The 21978-nt window shown below is 44.5% G+C and overlaps 1 protein-coding gene across 8 annotated transcripts in view; it reads right to left on the bottom strand.

Annotated features, from left to right (window-relative positions):
• The window catches only part of IFNAR2 (interferon alpha and beta receptor subunit 2), a 42482-nt gene that overhangs the window by 12761 nt on the left and 7743 nt on the right, over nucleotides 1-21978 (bottom strand). For all 8 annotated transcript variants that reach the window (XM_008986608.5, XM_078358733.1, XM_054249030.2 and 5 more), the window contains exons 2-7: nucleotides 13402-13493; nucleotides 12086-12127; nucleotides 10770-10893; nucleotides 9242-9414; nucleotides 5059-5204; nucleotides 1044-1212 (exon numbers count right to left, since the gene is read on the bottom strand). In XM_008986608.5, coding sequence (XP_008984856.1) covers nucleotides 1044-1212; nucleotides 5059-5204; nucleotides 9242-9414; nucleotides 10770-10893; nucleotides 12086-12127; nucleotides 13402-13456 — 709 coding nt within the window. In that variant the 5' untranslated portion in view covers nucleotides 13457-13493. The remainder of the gene's footprint in view (nucleotides 1-1043; nucleotides 1213-5058; nucleotides 5205-9241; nucleotides 9415-10769; nucleotides 10894-12085; nucleotides 12128-13401; nucleotides 13494-21978) is intronic.

Below are 21978 nucleotides of genomic sequence, written 5' to 3'. Positions count from 1 at the left end.
AACCCACCAAAGCCAAGATGGCGATGAGAGTGACCACTGGTTGTCTTCACTGTGACACTCCCACCAGTGCCATGACAGTTTACAAATGCCATGGCAACGTCAGGAAATTACCCTATATGGTCCAAAAGCGGAATGCATGAATAATCCAGCCCTTGTTCAGCATATCATCAAGAAATAACCTAAAAACGGGCAACTGACAGCCCTCAGGCAGCTCTGTCTACAGAGTGGCCATTCTTTATTCCTGTACTTTCCTAATAAACTTGCTTTCACTTTATGGACTTGCCCTGAATTCTTTCTTGTGCAAGATGCAAAAACCCTCTCTTGGGGTCTGGATTGGGACCGCTTTCCCCTAACATTGGGGTAGGGACATTTAGAAGGGCTCCTTCGAGGGAGATTTGCACAGCTTCTCACTTTTGGTAAAACAGGTGGAGACTTGGCTACTTCCTGAGAAAATAATCAGCAGGAAGTCCCAAGGCTTGATTGTTCTCACTGCATAGGGAGGGAGGAGGGTTCGGGATCACACAGCTTTCTGTTCTGATGTTTGTGTCACAGAAAAATGTTCAGCCTTCATCAGTGATTTTCTCATACACCCTGGCAAGGCTCCCTTTCATCTACGAGTGACAGCTGATGCCAGACCACATCTAGGAACTGCACCCAACCTCACTGCTTCCACCTTTCACCCTTTAATGCCACTGTATACCACGGTCTCAAGGAACTCCCCCTCTTCCAGCATTTGGCTTGAACAATGGCCACACTAGGGGCACAGAGCGCTGAACTTAATCCTGATTCCCTGAGACAAAAGCGTTTCCACTGCAGGATTTCTGATCTCATCAAGTAGTGTCTGACTGCCTTTTGTTATGACAACATAAAAGTGACTTTACCAGATGGTACACACCCACCAAGGAAAACATCTCTGTGATGTGCCGTTACTGAAGAAAGACCTTTAGTGCTCCACGAATTGCAGATTCTTGGCCTTTAAATAGGCTTGCCCTCAGAGTGAAAGCACGAATTCTCAAAACATGAATTTTAAAAAGTGAACATACCTGATTCCTGGCAAGGCTGACGGAGGGTGCATTTTAACGGAGACTTTATTACTGTCTCCTGATCTTTAGACACAAAATAAACAGATACACAGTAGTTTGTGTTTGGAATTAACTTGTCAATGACATAGGTGAAATTTCCAGTCATGTTTCTTTTTATTTCGGGTTTATGCTGTAAAAATAAACAAAAAATCAGTAAGACTATGAGAATTTCATTCAGAGGCAGGCCTTAAGAATCTCCTTTGGGATTTGTCTGCAAACAGAGTTAAATTTATCACTGGCTTGGTAAGAAAAAGGATTTATAAGTCACCTGGAGCAAGTAATTTAAACTACATGTATGCGCACTTACATACACCCGCACACACACATATTTTATAACCGTGAAATCTAGTCTGACAGCTCCATTTTACAAATGAGATAAAGGTCTTCAAAGAGGAATAAATGTCTCTGTGAAGTCATTTTTACAAGATTACCTTCTCTCATGGATAGTGTGTGTCTACTTTACACTGGAGAAAGTGCCTTCATTATATTAACTCTTTTGATTTTCAAAGCAGTCTGCAAAATAGGCATTATCTCCATTCAACAAATGAGAAAACTAGCTCATTGTGGCTAAGTAACTTCTCCAAGGTCAGAGAACTTGTCTGTGACAAAACTGACTGATGGCTAGTTTCTCATCTTCTCCCTTTATCATATTTATATGATATCTAGGATAAGATATATACATATATATGTGATGCATAATATATATCTAAAAATATATAAATATATATGTATATATATATAGATAGGACTTCACTCTGTTGCTCAGGCTGGAGTGCAATGGCATGATCTTGTCTCACTGCAATCTCCACCTCCTGGGTTCAAGCAATTCTCCTGTCTCAGCCTCCTGAGTAGCTGAGATTACAGGCACCTGCCATCATATCCAGCTAATTTTTATATTTTTTGTTTTGTTTTGGTTTCTCTTTTCTTTTCTTTTTTTTTTTAGACGAAGTCTTGCTCTGTCGCCCAAGCTGGAGTGCAGTAGCCCAACCTCAGCTTACTGCAACCTCTGCCTCCCGGGTTCACATGATTCTTCCGCCTCAGCCTCCTGTGTAGCTGGGACTACAGGTGCAGGCCACCATGCCTGGCTAATTTTTGTATTTTTAATAAAGACAGGGTTTCACCATGTTGGCCAGGCTGGTCTTGAACTCCAGACCTCATGATCCACCTGCCTCGGCCTCCCAAAGTGCTGGGATTACAGGCGTGAGCCACCCACTGTGCCCGACCTAATTTTTGTATTTTTAGTAGAGATGGGGTTTTGCCATGTTGGCCAGGCTGGTCTTGAACTCCCAACCTCAAGTGATCTGCCCACCTTGGCCTCTCAAAATGCTGGAATTAAAGGCGTGAGCCACTGCGCCCAGCCATCTTCTCCCTTTAAGCACCTTGCCTCTTCTTTCCTATAGTTGTGTTCCACTTCAGAATTTAAAAGATGATATGAAGGTTCTTTCATGAATAAGAACTTTTGTGTCATGTTTTATAGCTTTTAAAATACATTCTTACTAGCAGTTTTATAAATGAGGATTCCTAGCAGCTCAAATATAGCCTTCAGTAATAATGTTTTTCTGTAAATTTCTTTTTGGGAGGAGGAGTTAGTAAACAAACTTACATCCCAACAAACCAAAATCTTCCCCTCCAGTGGCCACCACACATCCTCCTTCCCTATTCGGAAAAACTCCTTCGAAGAGTGAGCTCTCTTCCCTGTCTCCAATTTTTCTCCTCCCCATCTTTCTTGAATTCACCACAACCAGCTCTTTGCCCCTGACTCTACTAAAACTACTTTTATCAAGGACACAATGTTGCCTAATCAGTCCTCTTCTAACTTGTCCCATTTGCAGCCCTGAACTCAGTATACCACTTTCTCCTTCTGGAATGTTCTCTCAGCTACCAGGACACCACTCTCACCTGTTTTTCTCCCTACCATGCTGGTTGCTCTTTCTCAATTTTGCTGTTTATTCCTCATTTGCCAGATCTCCAAATTTTGGAATGTTTCCAGACTCTGTCCTTGGATGTCTTCTCTCCAATCTGAGTGTCTCTTCCTGGGTGATCTCATCTGGTCTCAGGGCATTCAGCATGCACCAAGAAGCCAATGACTCCCACCAGGATCTCTTTCTAGCTGGGGGTTCTCCCCTGGACTCCAGACTGGCACATCCAGCTCCTTCCCCACGTCTCCTCTTAGATCCCTTAGAGGCACCTGGAATTTAACATGTCACAAACCCCACAGCCCTATCTCACCCTTCCTAGCTTCATCCATAATCTTCCACAGTTAATGGGGAAGTTAGTCTTGTTCCATGTGCAAAATATTTGCAGAATTTGATGGCTTTTACTACTCACTAGCCCTCCACTATCAAGGTCAATGCCACCACCACCTGTTGCCTGGATTATACCAATAGCTTATTTTTTTTTCTTGATTTAATTTGAAGGCTATTTTCTTTATGAAGAAGATGCCTACTAAGTATAGTTTTTCCTCTTACAGAGCAGTCAATATCCCAATAAGCCTCGGTCTCTTATTTTAGAAATCATAATCTAAAACATGGAGTTAGTTGCGTATGGGGTGAACACAAATGAGACATGATTGAAATAGGACATTTAATGATACTTGACATAGTCCTTAGGCCACATAGACTTATTCCCCCCCATTTTTGCTCCTTTACCTAGAGTGTTGATTATAATCCATGTCCATGTTAAAGGAAAAACGGTAATATGCATACTTTGTTACTGCCTATTAAGTGACTGGCACCCTGACTGTGTCTTAACTGGTCTCCTAACTCCCACCTTTGCCCCAATGGTCTATTTTCAACACTCCAGCCAGGATGCCCTGTTAAGCCTTGGGTCCTCCAGGAGCTTCCATCACACTCAGAAGACCCAGAACCATAAAGTCCTATGAGGTCCAGCCACATTTACTCTCTGACCTGACCTCCTCCTAATCTCCCTCTTGTTCACTCCATTACAGCCACCTCTCCCTGCTGTTTCTGAAACACACCAAGCCCACTCCAGCCTCAGAGCCTTTGAACTTCCTGTGCCCTCTGCCTGAAATGCACCTACCCTGTTATCTCTCAGGCTGGTCTTGCAAGGATTTTAAACTTGGCTAAGGGCTCTACGGATGTAAGCTGCTGTTACAGCATGGCCCACCGGTGAGAGCCATTTTTCCACTTCCACTTATTCCAGCATTCAGAGGGGTACGGAAGACAAAAGTGGAAGATCCAGGTCTGTCTGATACCAGATTACCTTGAGGTTACCAACAGTCAGGTCCTTCGCAGAAATCAGGAGAGGACAGACTCTGTCAGAAGAGCCAGTTTCTTACTGTGTGTGAGGGCCAGACAGGCAGCGACAGGTGTTTTTCACGGTTGGCTCAGCTAAACCCTCCTTTTCAAAGAAATCTCTCAGGGGCTCACTGAAATTTGGCTGTAGTCTGCATCTCCCTCCCATGCCCTCTCTCTCCTGTGTGTCCCTTGATGTTGTGTATGTGCCTTATTTTTTTTTTTTTTTTTTTTGAGATGGAGTCTCGCTCTGTCACCCAGTTGGTGTGCAATGGCGCAATCTCAGCTCACCACACTCTCCACCTCCTGGGGTCAAGCGGTTCTCCTGCCTCAGCCTCCCAAGTAGCTGGGATTACAGGTGCCCACCACCACACCTGGCTAATTTTTGTATTTTTTGTAGAGATGGGGTTTTACCATGTTGACCAGGCTGGTTTTGAACTCCTAACCTTCATGATCTGCCTGCCATGGCCTCCCAAAGTGCTCGGATTATAGGTGTGAGCCACCATGCTTGGTTGTGGCTTATTCTTTTAAAGAAGACTGTGCTGAGGTTTAGATCAATCTAGTGAATGAACTATAGTGACTTCTTCCCTAAGGTCGGACCATACTGACCTGACCTTTTAGCTTTAATTGTTTAACTGCATATTTTCCTTTCAGAAGAGAGACAGAGTGGTGTATCAACTGCCCACCAGAACTGTTTTGATTCTAACAGAGGAGCCACTTACCTTCTTAACAATCTTCTCTGACTGTTCTTCAATGACGAGTGATAAATCATACTGTAATTCTTCCTCAACAACAGATGGAAATTTCACTGTCACATTAATGTGGCTGGTAAAATCAACAATCTCAAACTCTGGTGGTTCAAAAGACACTTCAGAAAACAAAGTCAGAAACAAACCCCATGTCAGTTAATAATTGCAGAATGACAATGCCTCTCATGTCCTGGTGCAACCTTACTTCTTTTAAAGAAAAGCTATTTATTTATTTAATTTATTCTTTGAGATAGGGTGTCACTGTGTCACCCAGGCTGGAGTGCAGCTGCCCCATCTCAGCTCACTTCAGCTTCTGCCTCTCAGGCTCAAGCGATCCTCCTGCCTCAGTCTCCCGAGTAGCTGGTACTACAGGCACACACCACCACACCTGGATACTTTTTGTGTTTTTTGTAGAGACAGGGTTTTGTCACGTTGCCCAAGCTGGTTTCAAACTCTGGGACTCAAACAATCCACCCACTTCAGCCTCCCAAAGTGCTAGGATTACAGGCATGAGCCACCAAGCCCAGCCCAGCCCAGCTACTTTCTTTTTAATCTGCCTATGATCCTAGTTGTGGCATGTGTTATTTATTTATTTTTTGAGACGGAGTTTCGCTCTTCTTACCCAGGCTGGAGTGCAACGGCACAATCTCGGCTCACTGCAACCTCTGCCTTCTGGGTTCAAGCAATTCTCCTGCCTCAGCCTCCCGAGTAGCTGGGACTACAGGCACACACCACCATGCCCAGCTAATTTTTGTATTTTTGGTAGAGATGGAGTTTCACCTCGTTGACCAGGATGGTCTCGATCTCTGACCTCGTGATCCACCCGCCTCGACCTCCCAGAGTGCAGGGATTATAGGTGTGAGCCACCGCGCCCAGCCAGCATGTGTTATTTTAATTTTATTAGTGAAAAACTGAGAATAATATAAGTGAAATGATTTAACATTACTACAGGAAATGAAGGACAGATGATTCTGGAATGGAAACCAGTAACTTTCACTATTTTCAGGCTATATTCAAAACATAAAATTAAAAATGACTTCTTCATATTACAATAATAATACAAAGTCATTGTAGAAATATAAAAAAATACAGACAGGCAATTTTCTTTGAATGTGATTAATTATCTTTTGTCTGTGCTGTGTGTGTATAAATATATACATATACACATATATAAACTAGTACGTATATGTGTATATGTATATACACACATACATATATACACACACATATATACAAACTAAAGTTGAATCAGTCTAACTTATAGTGTTTTGCATGGTATGTATTTTTACTTAACCATATTTCATAAACATATTAATACATAGCTATCTACAACAAGGGCTGGTAAACTTTGGCCTTCAGTTCCTTCCTCCCTCCCTCCCTCCCTTTTTGGGAGCCTTCAAGTTCAGAATGGGTTTTATTCATTTATTAACTTCTTTAGAGATAGAGTCTCTTTCTGTCATCAGGCTGGAATGCAGTGGTGGAATCACAGCTCAACAAGACCTTGAACTCCTGGGCCCAAGTGATTCTACCACCCAAGCCTCCCAAGTAGCTGGAACTACATGCATGTACCACCAAAAATAAAATAAGTCATTTATTTTTATTTTTGTGGAGATAGGGCCTCACTATGTTGCTGAGGCTGGTCTCAAACTTTTGGGCTCAAGTGATCTTCCACCTTGGCCTCCCAAACCTGGGATTACAGGTGTGAGCCACTGTGATGGGTCAGGTAAACAAAAATGGAGAGGAATACGTGATAGAGACCATGTGTGGCCCACAAAGTCTAAAGCGGTTCTTCTCTGGCCCTTTATAGAAAATCTGCCAAGCCCTGATTTACATTAGAATTTTTCATTGCTAATGCTATTCCACTAAGTGACTGTATCATGATTTAACTGATTCACTGTTTTGAACATTTAAATTAGCTCTGAGTTTTATTAAAAACAATGTATCATGGGGTATTCTTGCAGTTAACTGTTTGCATTTGTCCTTCATATTCTTTCTTTTTCTCTCTCTCTTTCTTTCTTCTTCTTTTTTTAATGTAGAGATGGGGTTTTACCATGTTGCTCAGGCTGGTCTTGAACTCCTGAGCTCAAATGACCCACAGGTCTTGGCCTCCCAAAGTACTGGGATTACAGGTGTGGGCCACTGTGCCTGACCTTAATAATTTCTTTAGGACAAATTACTAAAGAAGAATTCTGGATTAAGCACATGTGAAGGTTTTTTTTTTTTTGAGACGGAGTTTCGCTCTTGTTACCCAGGCTGGAGTGCAATGGCGTGATCTTGGCTCACCGCAACCTCCACCTCCTGGGATCAGGCAATTCTCCTGCCTCAGCCTCCTGAGTAGCTGGGATTACAGGCATGCGCCACCATGCCCAGCTAATTTTTTGTATTTTTAGTAGAGACGGGGTTTCACCATGTTGACCAGGATGGTCTCGATCTCTTGACCTCGTGATCTACCCGCCTCGGCCTCCCAAAGTGCTGGGATTACAGGCGTGAGCCACCGCGCCCGGCCCGTGAAGGTTTTTAACACATGCTGTCAATCACCTTCAGATGGATCGTGTCCAAGCACACCTTTTGTATTCCCTCTAAACCTGGGCATTTATGTATTTTTTGTATTTATTATTTGAGTCATGAAACATATCTTACTGTTACTTGAATACACTTCCTTTAACAACCTGAATACCATGACCTGCACATTCTGATTTTCTTTCTTTTCTGTGTGTACACACAGATGTCTGTTTATACACATACACAAACATGCACACAATTCCAGTAAATCTCGTATTCGGATTGTTTGCCGCAGTGGGATTCAGTCATCCTTACCGCTTTGCAAAGTGTGTGTGAGCACATGCACACCCACACAGCCTATGGCAGGACACTGAGACCGAATCGTTCTCTCGGAAACTGGTCGTGAAGTGGGAATCGAAAAAGTAACAGAGCTGGGGCTGTTAACACAGTACGTGAGGGAGCTGACTTGAGTCATCTGGGAGGCTGAGACCCGTGGATCGCTTGACCTCAGGAGTTCAAGACCAGCCTGAGTCCTAGGGAAAGAAAGAAGCAGTGGACCTGTTCTTGGGGTCCAGCCTTCTCCTCTGAGCTTTGGGTCATAGGTGCGTGCACACCTGGTGTTCACACATATAAGAACTAATGTGGGGCTGGAGTTGCTATATTAAGAAAACACTGGGGCCAGGTGTGGTAGCTCATGCCTGTATTCCCAGCACCTTGGGAAGCTGACATAGGTGGATCACTTGAGGTAAGAAGTTTGAGGCCAGCCTGGCCAACATGGTGAAACCCAATTTCTACTAGAAGTACAAAAAATTAGCTAGGCATAGTGGCGTGTGCTTGTAATCCCAGCTACTACAGAGGCTGATGAGGGAGAATCGCTTGAACTCAGGAGGTGGAGGTTGCAGTGTGCCGAGATCATACCACTACACTCCAGCCTAGGTGACACAGAGCAAGACTGCATCTCAAAAACAACAAAAAAGAAGAAAGAAAAAAAACACTGGGCCAAAGAGATGGGACAGCTTAGACCCAGCCCATCTGAACCAGGCTCCACACTTCTTGTCAAGCTGTGAAACTGAAAAAGAGTAGCTCCCACTGCCTTATATAGGCATTGGGTGAATCAGCGAAGTACAAATTATCATTCCACTTTTCAGACTAAAAAATCCACGGCCAGGCACAGTGGCTCACGCCTGTAACCCCAGCACTTTGGGAGGCTGAGGCAGGCGGATCACCTGAGGTCAGGAGTTCGAGACTCGCCTGACAAACATGGAGAAATCCCATCTCTACTAAAAATACAAAAAAAAAAAAAAATTAGCCAGGTATGGTGGTGCATGCCTGTAATCCCAGCTACTCAGGAGGCTGAGGTAGGAGAATCACTTAAACCCGGGAGATGGAGGTTGTGGTAAGCCGAGATCACACCATTGCACTCCAGCCTGGGCAACAAAAGCGAAAACTCCATCTCAAAAACAAAAGAAAAAAGCCAGAAAACCAAGGCTCAGAGAAGCAAGGCAGTCCCTGGTTACAGAGCTAGGAAGTGGCAGCCGGGAGAAGAGCCCAGCCTCAAGTCTAAAACACCTTTGCAGACCTCCTATTTCATGGAATAGCAAATATTAGTGATTTCGATGATGAGGACGAGGTGGAGAAACAGAGATCAACTCACTGTCCATGGGCAGCCAGAAATTGTGTGTGCAAGTGATCAAGGTTGTGTTCCCGCTGAATCCTTCTAGGTTGACGAGGTAGAGCTCGTATTCTCTTTTCCACTGATCTGTGAGGTCACAAAATGATCTTGTGGTATTTTCACAGTTCTTAACTGTCTTCATATCTTCTAGTTTACTTTGGAAAAAAAAAAAAAAAAAGTTAACATTGACGGAATGAGAGGCCATTTTTGGGTGCTTTACTTCACTGTTTCCTTTAGGCTCTGCTCAAATATCACTGTATCAAGTGGTCTTCCCCAACCATCTTATTGAAAACGGAGCGTCTTACGTCCTCCCCACCCCTGCACTTTCAATCCCTCTCTCTCTTCTTGATCGTTCTTCGTAGTGTTTACCCACACCTGTCACACTATGCTTTTGCTTAGTGATGTCTCCATTTACATAATGTCTGCTCCAAGAGGGCAGGGACTTTGGTTCACAATTAGACCTCCTGGCATGTAGTAGGTACTCAGTAAAATTTGCTGGATGAATAAATCAATGAATGAATGAAACTTGAGCACTCATGGCAGAGGCTTCAGATCTCCCTCCCTCTATGGGACAATCATGAATGCCTTTCCTGAGAACCCCTCCCTCTCTGGCTAAGACTAGATGATCCAGTCCTAATTCAGACCTGGGCTATTTCAGGGACAACACAGACATCTCATCTTCCAAGCTTCAGAAAGTTAGCTGGATGATGCAAATGACCACTCAATGCAGAGAAAACCTTTAAGACTTTAGCAGGCACCCAAGAGAAACTCACAAGATATCATCCACTGGCTCAGTCAGTAAACAGTACCAGCAGCAGCTCTAGGCCAAATAAATCATCAACAAAAGGACATTCCAAGGGACTGCTGGGTCAAAACAATGACTTATAAGAGTGACTGGTGTGGGAAGAAGAAAGACAAGAAGGACTCCATCCATCGTGTCATGAATCCTTACAGCAACCCCTCTGCAGAGCATTAGCTTAGCGGCTGAGCTCTGTGCCAAGTGTCAAGCTGGTTAGTGACCAAACCAGACTTTGGACCCAGGCCTGTCTCAGACTAGGCCAGGCAGCTGTCTGGTGTCCCACCACAGTAACGAAAAGTGAACATAAACCATCAATACAGTCAACAGACCTTTGGACTCCTGTCCCCAGATAATATAGGACTTTTAAACATCCAGACTGACTGAATTAGAGAAATCATTGCCAAACCCATACATAAGAATTATTTTGTATGTGAGGTTCTGACCTGTAGAAATTGGCTTTGATGATATATATAAGCTTCATCAAAATAGATTTGGATTATTATTCAATTTAATTAAAAATGGGTGTATGATGGTGTTTTGTTTTTGGCCTTTTAAGGCTCTGAATAAGAAACACAGAGAGAAGGGGAGGGAGATAGGAAAAGGAAGGGAGAGAGAGAGGGAGAGGAAAAAAAAAAGATCACCTCTTCTCCCACTCCCCATATAACAGAACAATAAAATGTTTACCAAGAGAAAATGAAATACCACACCAACCTCATAATTGTGTACGTTAATGTATAGTGAGTTGGTACGACGGAGTGGTTTTTTAACTCCCATGATACGATGGACCGGAAATTTCGCAATGATATCTTTATGGTGCAAGAATCATTTGCATAATCTAAAGAGAAGAGGAAAAAAGGCATTGAAATTTGGAATCCAAGGTTGTATACTGGCCACTGTTCAGTCATTTCTTGGGATCTAGAATCCACACCTCTGGCAGATAACCCCTCCAGAGAGCCTTGGGGTCTTGAAAACAGGAAGTCTACTGGACATGGGAAATAAACCAGCAAGTTAATTAATGAGCAACATGTTGTCAGGGCAGGCAAGCAAGCATAGGAAACAGGAACTCTGCACTGTGTAAACTGAATCTAGACAGAAGGGCTTCTTCACGACTGTCCTTAAATGGTTCACTGGACCAAATTAACCCAAGCCACCCCAGCCCACATGATACACTTCCTTTCTCTCTCCCCTACCCATTTTTCTTAAGCCATTCTCTCAGCTCAGCTCCCAGCTCCTCCATGAAATCCTCCTTAAGCCACTCAGCCCATTGCAAATTTTCCTTCCTCTGCATTCCCCAGCCCAGATCACAGAGAGCAGGGGAATATAACGTGTGCCCAGACTGGCCCTTTCTAGGCATTTAAGCCCCGTAACAATGCTGAAGTAGGCAAGAGACTCATTTTACAGACCATGAAACTGGGGTGAATGATACAATGTCATGCAGTTGAGAAGTAGCAGTGATAAACGAGACATTAAAGCCACATTTGCCATACTCTGCCTTAGATGGTTAAATTTTTAAAGATCATCTAAGTTTCCTGTGGTTAGGGCCCAGGCCTTTGTTTCTCGATTGCCAATGCTTCACCCTCGACCAATGCTTAGCACAAGGCATATTTAACGGTTAGTGAAGTTTTGTGGACAGATTTACTTATGTAGCAAGAAGTTTAGTTAAAAAAAATTATCTTTCTTTATCTGGAACAAGCAGGAAGAATATAAATTAAAGAGCAAATATTTCTGGGCCATTTTTTTGTCTGGCACAGTCTGTGTCTCCTCATTCTTCTATTAGTGAGATTATTAAGAGTTTGAATATTCTTAGAAGTCTTAAAATGATCTCTAGCGTTAATTTCTTAAAGCAGTTTTATGTCTCTGGGAAAACCAGAGTTAGTTCATGTTAGCCCCTTTTACAGAGGAAGAATCCCAATAAAATAGGCAATTGATGTCCAATCAGGAATTGAATCTCCCACATTTTATACCTCTGAATGCCCCAATACTTTCACTCTTACACAAAATTTGTGAAGCCAAAAAACATCTCTTACCAGGCAAATCACGTGAAATACCAAAGGCGAGGCTGATACACACTAGGAAGAAGAAAACACATTAGAGAAGCAACAGTTTTATCTGGGCTCAACTTGCAATGATAACTAAGTCTGGAGTTCTTTAACACACATTGACTACTATCAGATTGAGACTTTCCATGTACTAAAGAAGAATGCTCATATAGATGGTTTTCACTCTACACCAGTGCCAGCTTCACATGGTTCAAGGGCTGTGACCTGAGTAGATCTAACCTAAGACTCATTTGGGAGCTGACACTAGCAATGATATGTACGGTCCCTGTTCTGCTACATTTTTTCCGCTTAAAAATATATTTGGGGCGGGGTGTCGAGGCTCACGCCTGTAATCTTAGCACTATCTCTCTCTCTCTCTCTCACACACACACACACAGACACACACACACAGATCTTTACAGCAAACGCGCGCAAGCACACACACACACACACGCAGAGATCTTTACAGCAAACACACACACACACACACACACACACGGGAGATCTTTAACAGCAAAAAAGATTTCCTTGTTTAAGTGCTTGGGCTGGCTGAGGGAGTATCCTGAGAGGCTATTGTCCATCCCAGACACATTCTCAGAATATGAAGAAGCATGTTGCTGATTAATCAGCTTTATGGGTAAAAAGGCATTTATCAAAGATCGGGGAGGAAAAAAGGGTGTCAGGAGAAATCACACTTCAAATTACAGGTGAGGACAGTCCCAATCATTACTGAGCCTTAAGACACTCTTTTGCTTTCCTAAAATCAACAACAGAACAGAAATCTACATCGACTCTAAAGCACTGGTGTAAGTTTTCTACCTGCTTTCCACTTAACTCTTGACATTGAACAGGCTGGTACTGGGTCCTCTACTCAGGGAAATGGGTTTGCTACTCCCTGCCAGGGCTCTCAGTGAGGATAGCATCACAGCTTGCTTCTATAAGAGCTAAGATAGGGCTGGGCGTAGTGGCTTATGCCTGTAATCCCAGCACTTTGGGAGGCTGAGGTGGGTGGATCATGAGGTCAGGAGTTCAAGACCAGCCTGGCCAAGATGGTGAAACCCCATCTCTAGTAAAAACACACACACACACACACACACACACACACACACACACACAAAATAGCCAGGCGCAGTGGCGGGCACCTGTAATCCCAGCTACTTGGGAAGCTGAGACAGGAGAATCACTTGAACCTGGGTGGCAGAGGTTGCAGTGAGCTGAGATCACGCCACTGTACTCCAGCTTGGGTGACAGAGTGAGCAAGACTCTGTCTCAAAAAAAGAGCTAAGATAAAAAGCAGCACTTACCCATGAGAAACAAAATAAGTGATCTGATGGCAGAGGCATTCCAGCTCAAAAGCATCTTTGCTAATTTTAGACTCTTCTTTTGACTTTTACATCTGAAAAGAAATCAACATTAGGTGATCAAAATTCTGGAGTATCTAATTAAATTGCAAATATAAAAATCGGAGCAAAGACAAGACAAGAGAAGACCTGTAAGGAATGGCAAAATTCCTGGCTCCAGGAACTGGGTCATTTCCCCATTTATTCAAGCCAGTCTGATCTCAGCTTCTGGGCCCAATCTCCTAATTAGTCAGGAAGGAATTTTAAATTTAACTTTTGAACAAGCAACAGTCATTGGGTTAAAAAATTTTAAGCATACAAAAATTTTAAAAAGTAGTGAAAAGTATTGCTTCCTTTATAAAACTACTTTTTTTGTGTGAATCCTTCAGTGTCTTCAGGCATAAGCAAAAACAAACACATTCCTAATTTTCCCATCTCTTAGACAAGAGATAGCACGTAGAGTCCTTGGTCCACCCTTTTTTCACTTAAACATATATTTGGGAGATCTTTCTCTTTGTTTTTAAATGGGCTGCATAATGTTCTGCTTGATACACACACCATCATTTATATCATTAGTCCCCTATGATAGACATTTGAACTATTTCCAGTCTCTTCTGTAAGGAAATCTCTTGGATATGCCTCATTTTGCACATGTGCTGGTTTAAGTATGGGAACATTTCCAGAAGTAGAATTGCTAGACAAAGGACATATCAGTTAGGGTTCGGGCAGGAAATAGCACATTCAAATTAGGATAGTTTTTTTTTTAAACAAATTTAAGGGGTACATGTGCAGTTTTGTTAGATAGATATATTGCATAGTGGTGAAGTTTGGGCTTCTAGTGTATCCATCACCTGAATAGTGTACATTATACCCATTGAGTAATTTTTTCATCCCGTGGCTGGGCACAGTGGCTCACGTCTGTAATCCCAGCACTTTAAGAGGCTGAGGCAGGTGGATCATGAAGTCAAGAGAGTGAGACCATCCTGGCCAACATGGTGAAACCCTGCCTCTACTAAAAAATACAAAAATTAGCTGGGTGTGATGGCGCGTGCCTGTAGTCCCAGCTACATGGGAGGCTGAGGCAGGAGAATTGCTTGAATCTGGGAGGTGGAGGTTACAGTGAGCCGAGATCGCACCACTGCACTCCAGCCTGGTACCTGGTGACACAGAGAGACTCTGTCTCAAAAAAAAAAAAAACCAAAAAAAAAACAAAAAACAAAAAAAAAAGGCAACCAATCAGAAATGCTTTTTAAAAAAATTTCTCATCCCCTAACTCCCTACGCCCCCTCTACCCTTCTCCGTCACTAATGCGTATTATTACTATATGTCAATATGAGTACATTATTTATTAATAGTTCCTACTTAGAAGAACAGGCTGTGTTGATTTTGTTTCTGAGTTGTTTCTCTTAAGATAATGGCCTCCTGTTCCTTCCATGTTGCTGTAAAAAACATGATTTCATTCTTTTTCATGGCTGAATATATTGTGTATACATATATTGTAACCTGTATTTTTTTTTTTTGAGATAGGGTCTCGCTGTGTTGCCTAGCCTAGAGTGCAGTGATGCAATCATGGCTCACTGCAGCCTCAACCTCCCAGGCTCAAGCAATCCTCTCACCTGTCTCCCTAGTAGCTGGGACTGGGACTACGCATGTGTCACCATACCCTGGCTAATTAAAAAAAATTTTTTTTTTTTTTTTTTTTTAGGTAGAGACAGGGTCTCATTATGTTGCCCAGGCTGATCTCAAACTCCTCCCTCCCAAAGTGCTGGGATTACAGATGTGAGCGCCGCACCTAGCCACATTTTCTTTATCCAATCATTTGTTGACGGACACTTAGGTTGATTCCACATCTTTGCAACTGTGAACAGTGCTATTTTCTGAGAAATTCACTGTTAGGCTATTTCATTGTTGTGCAAACATCATAGAGTATACTTAGATGAACCTAGATAGTATAGCCAACCACACATCTAGGCTACAAATCTGTGCTGAATACGGCAACACAGTGGCATTTGTGTATCTGAACATGTCTAGACAGAAAAGGTACAGTAGAAATATGGTGTAATCTTATTACACAGGAGATGGCTTCCTTCCTTGCCTCCTGGTGACTCATCCTTTACTTGGAACCACATACCTGATTACTGATACATTAAAAGTGAAAATGGTTAAAAATTTCAGGCCACCATCATATAATTGGTCCATCTTTGCCCAAGACACCATTAAGGGGTGCAGGACTGTATTTACAAAGGTGTGAGCAGGCTGCAGGCAAACCAGAAGGGAGAGTATAGAACCTGCATCTCACAACATTGAGGGCTGTGACCACTCTGGGTTCCCAGGAGGGAGAGTACAGAACCTGCATCTCACAACATTGAGGGCTGTGACCACTCTGGGGTCCCAGGAGGGAGAGTACAGAACCTGCATCTCACAACATTGAGGGCTGTGACCACTCTGGGCCTGTAGAAGGGAGAGTACAGAACCTGCATCTCACAACATTGAGGGCTGTGGCCACTCTGGGCCTGTAGAAGGGAGAGTACAGAACCTGTAGCTCACAACATTGAGGGCTGTGGCCACTCTGGGCCTGTAGAAGGGAGAGTACAGAACCTGCATCTCACAACATTGAGGGCTGTGGCCACTCTGGGCCTGTAGAAGGGAGAGTACAGAACCTGCATCTCACAACATTGAGGGCTGTGGCCACTCTGGGCCTGTAGAAGGGAGAGTACAGAACCTGTAGCTCACAACATTGAGGGCTGTGGCCACTCTGGGCCTGTAGAAGGGAGAGTACAGAACCTGCATCTCACAACATTGAGGGCTGTGGCCACTCTGGGCCTGTAGAAGGGAGAGTACAGAACCTGCATCTCACAAACATTGAGGGCTGTGGCCACTCTGGGCCTGTAGAAGGGAGAGTACAGAACCTGCATCTCACAACATTGAGGGCTGTGACCACTCTGGGCCTGTAGAAGGGAGAGTACAGAACCTGCATCTCACAACATTGAGGGCTGTGGCCACTCTGGGCCTGTAGAAGGGAGAGTACAGAACCTGCATCTCACAACATTGAGGGCTGTGGCCACTCTGGGCCTGTAGAAGGGAGAGTACAGAACCTGCATCTCACAACATTGAGGGCTGTGGCCACTCTGGGCCTGTAGAAGGGAGAGTACAGAACCTGTAGCTCACAACATTGAGGGCTGTGGCCACTCTGGGCCTGTAGAAGGGAGAGTATAGAACCTGCATCTCACAACATTGAGGGCTGTGGCCACTCTGGGCCTGTAGAAGGGAGAGTACAGAACCTGCATCTCACAACATTGAGGGCTGTGGCCACTCTGGGCCTGTAGAAGGGAGAGTACAGAACCTGTAGCTCACAACATTGAGGGCTGTGGCCACTCTGGGCCTGTAGAAGGGAGAGTACAGAACCTGCATCTCACAACATTGAGGGCTGTGGCCACTCTGGGCCTGTAGAAGGGAGAGTACAGAACCTGCATCTCACAACATTGAGGGCTGTGGCCACTCTGGCCCTGTAGAAGGGAGAGTACAGAACCTGCATCTCACAACATTGAGGGCTGTGGCCACTCTGGGCCTGTAGAAGGGAGAGTACAGAACCTGTAGCTCACAACATTGAGGGCTGTGGCCACTCTGGCCCTGAAGGAAAAGAGAAGGAGCCAACACTGCAATTTGTAAAAAGAAACCCCCACATGAGCAGCTATGACATGAGACCACTGGATACAGCCAGACCAAGAGGACAGTGCAGGCAGCAGGCTGAGGGATAAATATCCCTCTCTGTGTCCCTCCCTTCTCTCATGTGGGGCTCCCCATCGGCTGAACACAACCAGAAGCCATAGGGCAAGGGGCCTGGAGTTGTATCCTTACCAGTCAGGATCCCGAACCAAGTAGAGGGGGAGGGGGAATGTGTCTGAAGAAGCAGACATTAGAGACCTGGCAATGGGACTATGCATCTGTAATCTGAACAGAAACTGTCATGCCAGCCACCCTTGGGGCTGTCCCACTTTACATCACCACCCGTAATGTGCGGGAATTCTGGTTTCCCTACTATCTATATCATCAAGCTCTTGGATTTTTCTCAAATTCATTAATGAAAACTTGTCTTTCATATTAATATTAATTTGTGTTTCTCTTACTCGAAGTGTGACTGAACAGCTTCATCTTTTCATAGGTTTAAGAGCGATTTGTATTTCCTTTCTGTTAATTGTGCCTTTGGCAATTTTTTCCACTGAGCTGTTGCTATTTTCTTACTAGTTTGCAGGAGCTTATTTTAAGTAGAAGGGAAACTGTGATATGAGTCACATCTTTTTCTTTCTTTTGAGACGGAGTTTCGCTCGTTACCCAGGCTGGAGTGCAATGGCACGATCTCGGCTCACCTCAACCTCCACCTCCTGGGTTCAGGCAATTCTCTTGCCTCAGCCTCCTGAGTACCTGGGATTACAGGCACGCGCCACCATGCCCAGCAAATTTTTTGTATTTTTAGTAGAGTTGGGGTTTCACCATGTTGACCAGGATGGTCTTGATCTCTTGACCTCGTGATCCACCCGCCTTGGGCTCCCAAAGTCCTGGGATTACAGGCGTGAGCCACTGCGCCCGGCCGAGTCACATCTTTTTCTTCTCTCCCCAGTTTGTCACTTGCCCTTTGAGTGGCTTGTGCTGTTTAAAAAAAACCAACCCCACTCCCAAAAAAAACAGCCACAAGTTTTTGTTCCATGTTTTCAGATGTAAAGGTATTTTCTTTATTAGCTTCTAAATTTTGAGGCACAGTCAGTCTTCCCTACTCCAAGATGAGAAAGGAATTCCTCAAGAATTTTAAGGAGCTCCAGTAGATTTTGTTACTTTTCTCTCTCAGATATGTTGTCCCCATCCACTTTACTAAGACCTATAGATTGTTGGCATTCTTCTGTCTCCCAAACACTGGGGAAATATCATCAAAATGAAAAAAGACCATGAAATCGCAGACTTGTCATGGCCTGTGGTGACTGTCTGTGGCTGGTGGCAGAGAAGACTTTACCGTGGCAGTTCAGGTCAAGAAAAACAGATTTATTAGAGAAAGTAAGAAAATACATTGCCAGGGAGCAACGGGCAGGTCAGCAAGAGAGAAGCTGACTGCCAGGAGACAAAGGCTGGCTGGGGGTTTTATAAAATGCAACTTGGACTGAAGAATGCTACATGCAGGGCTGACAACGCCAGGAGCAGGGAGCTAACTTGCATTCTTCTGTCCGCAGAGATGTTGGATAAGTTGAAGCATTCGATGATAAGCAGGAAGATTGTGAGTTATGTATGTTATCTGTGCAGGAGGGCCATCTGTCCTGGGCCATAAACAAAGGCAGACCTATAGCTTATCTGCTGCTTCTTTTCATTTGCATGTCCTGGAACATGAAGCAAGGTAGACCTACAGCTCATCTGCCTTATCTCTTTGCTTTCCCCTAGTCCTCCCAACCTGGCTCCTCTTCCCTAATCAGGACTCCACAAGACCGAGTTCAAGCTACAAACAATGTAATGTTAAAGTCTTCTTTGCTGCCACAGTAGCAGGTCCAATCTGGGGTATTCTCTTGGAGAAATCCAAGCGATTCCAAGTCAGAATTTCCAGCCTTGCTACAGACTCCACCACCCACAAGATATCCAAGTGTGACTACCTAGAACTAATCCCGTAATACTGCACCCATTGAGAAACATCCGCTGAGATAGTTGATGTTGTGTTGTCACTCCACAGCAGAGGGGTGGCCTCGTTGTGAGCATTCCCCTAGATATCGGCACACCCAGACTGTAGAAGGGCAACTTTTTAACTTGATTTTTTGAGACAGGACCTCACTCTGTCACCCAGGCTGAAATTCAGTGGCGCAATCTCGGCTTACTGAAACCTCTGCCCACCTCAGCCTCCTGAGGAGCTGGGACTACAGGCATATGCCACTATACCCGGCTAATTTTTGTATTTTTTTAAGAGATGGGGTTTTGCTATGTTGTCCAGGCTGGTCTTGAACTCCTGGGCTCAAGTGATCCTCCTGCTTCAGCCCCTCAAAGTGCTTGGATTACAGGTGTGAGCCACAGTGCCCGACCTTTATACCTGACCTCTGACCTGTGGCCAACTCCTTTATACCTGACCTCTGACCTGTGGCCTCTGCCTCCAATAGTGGCACATTTTCATCTTTGTTATATATCTGTAGGAACACACAGTCTCTTCAGCAGCTGAGAAAACACACACACACATTCTCTCTCTCACTCTTAGATGACCCACTCCCACTTTCCCCTCTCTGGGCCAGGAGATGGCTCCCTTCCTCACCCCCTGGTGACTCATACTTCACTTGGAACCACATGCCTGATAACTAGATTCTTCTTGCTGGGAAAGTATAATATCCCATCTTGGCATCCTGCCTGAATTGTTAATGGAGCTCCTTAAAACTCTTCCTGACTACAAACAGATCAGTCTTCCTAAAGCATGGCTCTTGTCAACAGGGCTGGTCTGTCCCCCAGGATCCCACACTTGGCTTAAGGCTCTCCTGTGGCTGTCCTGCAATTCTTCACCATTTTATCTGTTACTGTATGTTTAGCTCTCCGAGCCCAGCTCACACAGATCCTTCCCCACCTCCTGCAGGCTGGGTTCTCAGCAGAGGAATCCCAGGCCCTGCCTGGCTTCTCTCTCTATGCCTAACAACTGCTGCTGCCCTTTGCATGGGGCTTCAACTGGGACCACGTTCCACTGAAGCCCTCCTAGTGCAGATGCTGAAGAGGTCAGGGCCAGCACTCTAGTCTCGCCCCATGGACCGGCATCAGAGGACGGCTGCCTGGAGGCTGGGTCTGGCAGGGATGAGTCTCTGGGTCACTGGTAACGAACATGTCTGAGGCAGAGATGTAAAGACCCCTGGAAGTGGCCACTACGCTGGGGGTTAGAATGGTAGGCGCTTGGGAAAAGGAGATACCAGGCTTGACTTCCCCAGAGCCTGTCCTAGGCTGGATCAAAGGGCAGCTAGCAGGAGGGGGAAACCTAGAAGTCAGGTGCAAGTGCATGCATCCTACAGTCACCAGGGCAGAGGGGCCCCAAGGACTTGTGTGAATCTGCTTTGGCTCCCTTGCTATCCTTGTGCCTGAGGGAAGGCTCCCTTGGGAGCCTCTGCCTGGTGGAGACCCTTGCTTCCTCTTTGCAATCTTCTGTCTGTTTGCTTCTTCCGGCTAGTTTGAGCGAAACTCCTAAGATGTGCTGTAACGTACTAATGGTGTAACTTGGCGATTCCACATACGAATTAAATTCTCTAATAGTTGCCTTTAAACCTGGTTTTGCGTAATGTAAAGAACTGCAATATTTATGCTAAATATTCAAACTTTTATTTTTTACTTAGAATATTAAACAGCAAATTAAAAAATTACATGTTGAGAGAGAGGGGCTGTGGAAGAAAAGGATTTATATTTTAGCATCTTTTGTGGTACTTTCTCCTGCATTTTTATTTGGTTCTAGGTAGACTCTGCAACTTATGTAGTCAGTTCTGTCTGTAGCTCCCTGTTGCCTGATAGTACATCAAGCTCCTCAGGTTAAGTTCAAGGCTATCAGCCTTTGCAGTTTTTCTTGGGAGTTACTGTCCTACCCTTGAGCTGAGCTCCAGGTGACAGGTCATCCCCTGCTCTTGTCAGAGGCACTGGAACCATTGTGACTCCATCTTGAGTAGCGGCTAGGTAAAATGAGGCTGAGACCTGCCGGGCTACATTCCCAGTGGATTGGGCATTCTTAGTTATAGGATCAAAGAGGAGTTCACAAAGATCCCGCTGATAAGACAGGATGCAGTAAGGAAGCTGGCAAAAGCCTGACAAAATCAAAATGGTGACAAGGGTCCTCACTGCTCACTATAAGCTAATTATAATATATTAGCATGCTAAAGGAAACTCCCACCAGGGCCATGACAGTTTACAAATGCCATGGCAACATCCAGAAATTACTCTATCTGGTTTAAAAAACTGAGGAACCCTCAGTTTCAGGAACTCCCACCTCTTTCCTGGACAACTTATGAATAATCCACTGATTGTTTAGAATATGATCAAGAAATAACCGTAAATATACTCGGTGCAGCAGGCCATGCTGCTGCTCTGCCTGTAGAGTAGCGGCCCTTTTATCCCTGACTTTCTTTTACTTTATTCTGTCAGCTTGCTCTTGAATTCCTTCCTGTGCAAAGTCAAGCACCCATGTGGCTTCCCAGGCTGAACCCTAATCTTGGGGTTCACCCTGTGACATTCTGGTCTTCTCCATTCTGGGTGAAGAGCTCTGCCTGGGAGCTCTTCCTGCTATTTACCCTGAGATCAGACAAACCTGCCAATTTTCAAGGCCTAGATCAAATGGATGGATTCCGTGCAGTGATTCTTTGAATTCCAACTCCTCCTGGAGGGACAAGCAACCCTCGAGGCCTCACAGCCTCCTGGCAGAAGGCATGGTGATCTCTTTTCTTCTGTCTGACACAGACTGATTGCCAGGGAGTCAGTGAATAACGAATGAACTGGATTCAGCAATGTTAGACAAATACAATTACATATATTTTTCAGGAAATTAGAAAATAGGAAAAAGTA

The sequence above is a fragment of the Callithrix jacchus genome, chromosome 21, assembly GCF_049354715.1.
Source record: "Callithrix jacchus isolate 240 chromosome 21, calJac240_pri, whole genome shotgun sequence".
Lineage (NCBI taxonomy): Eukaryota > Metazoa > Chordata > Mammalia > Primates > Cebidae > Callithrix > Callithrix jacchus.
The sequence above is the reverse complement of the archived record's forward strand: the minus strand, read 5'-3'. Positions and strand labels throughout refer to the sequence as shown.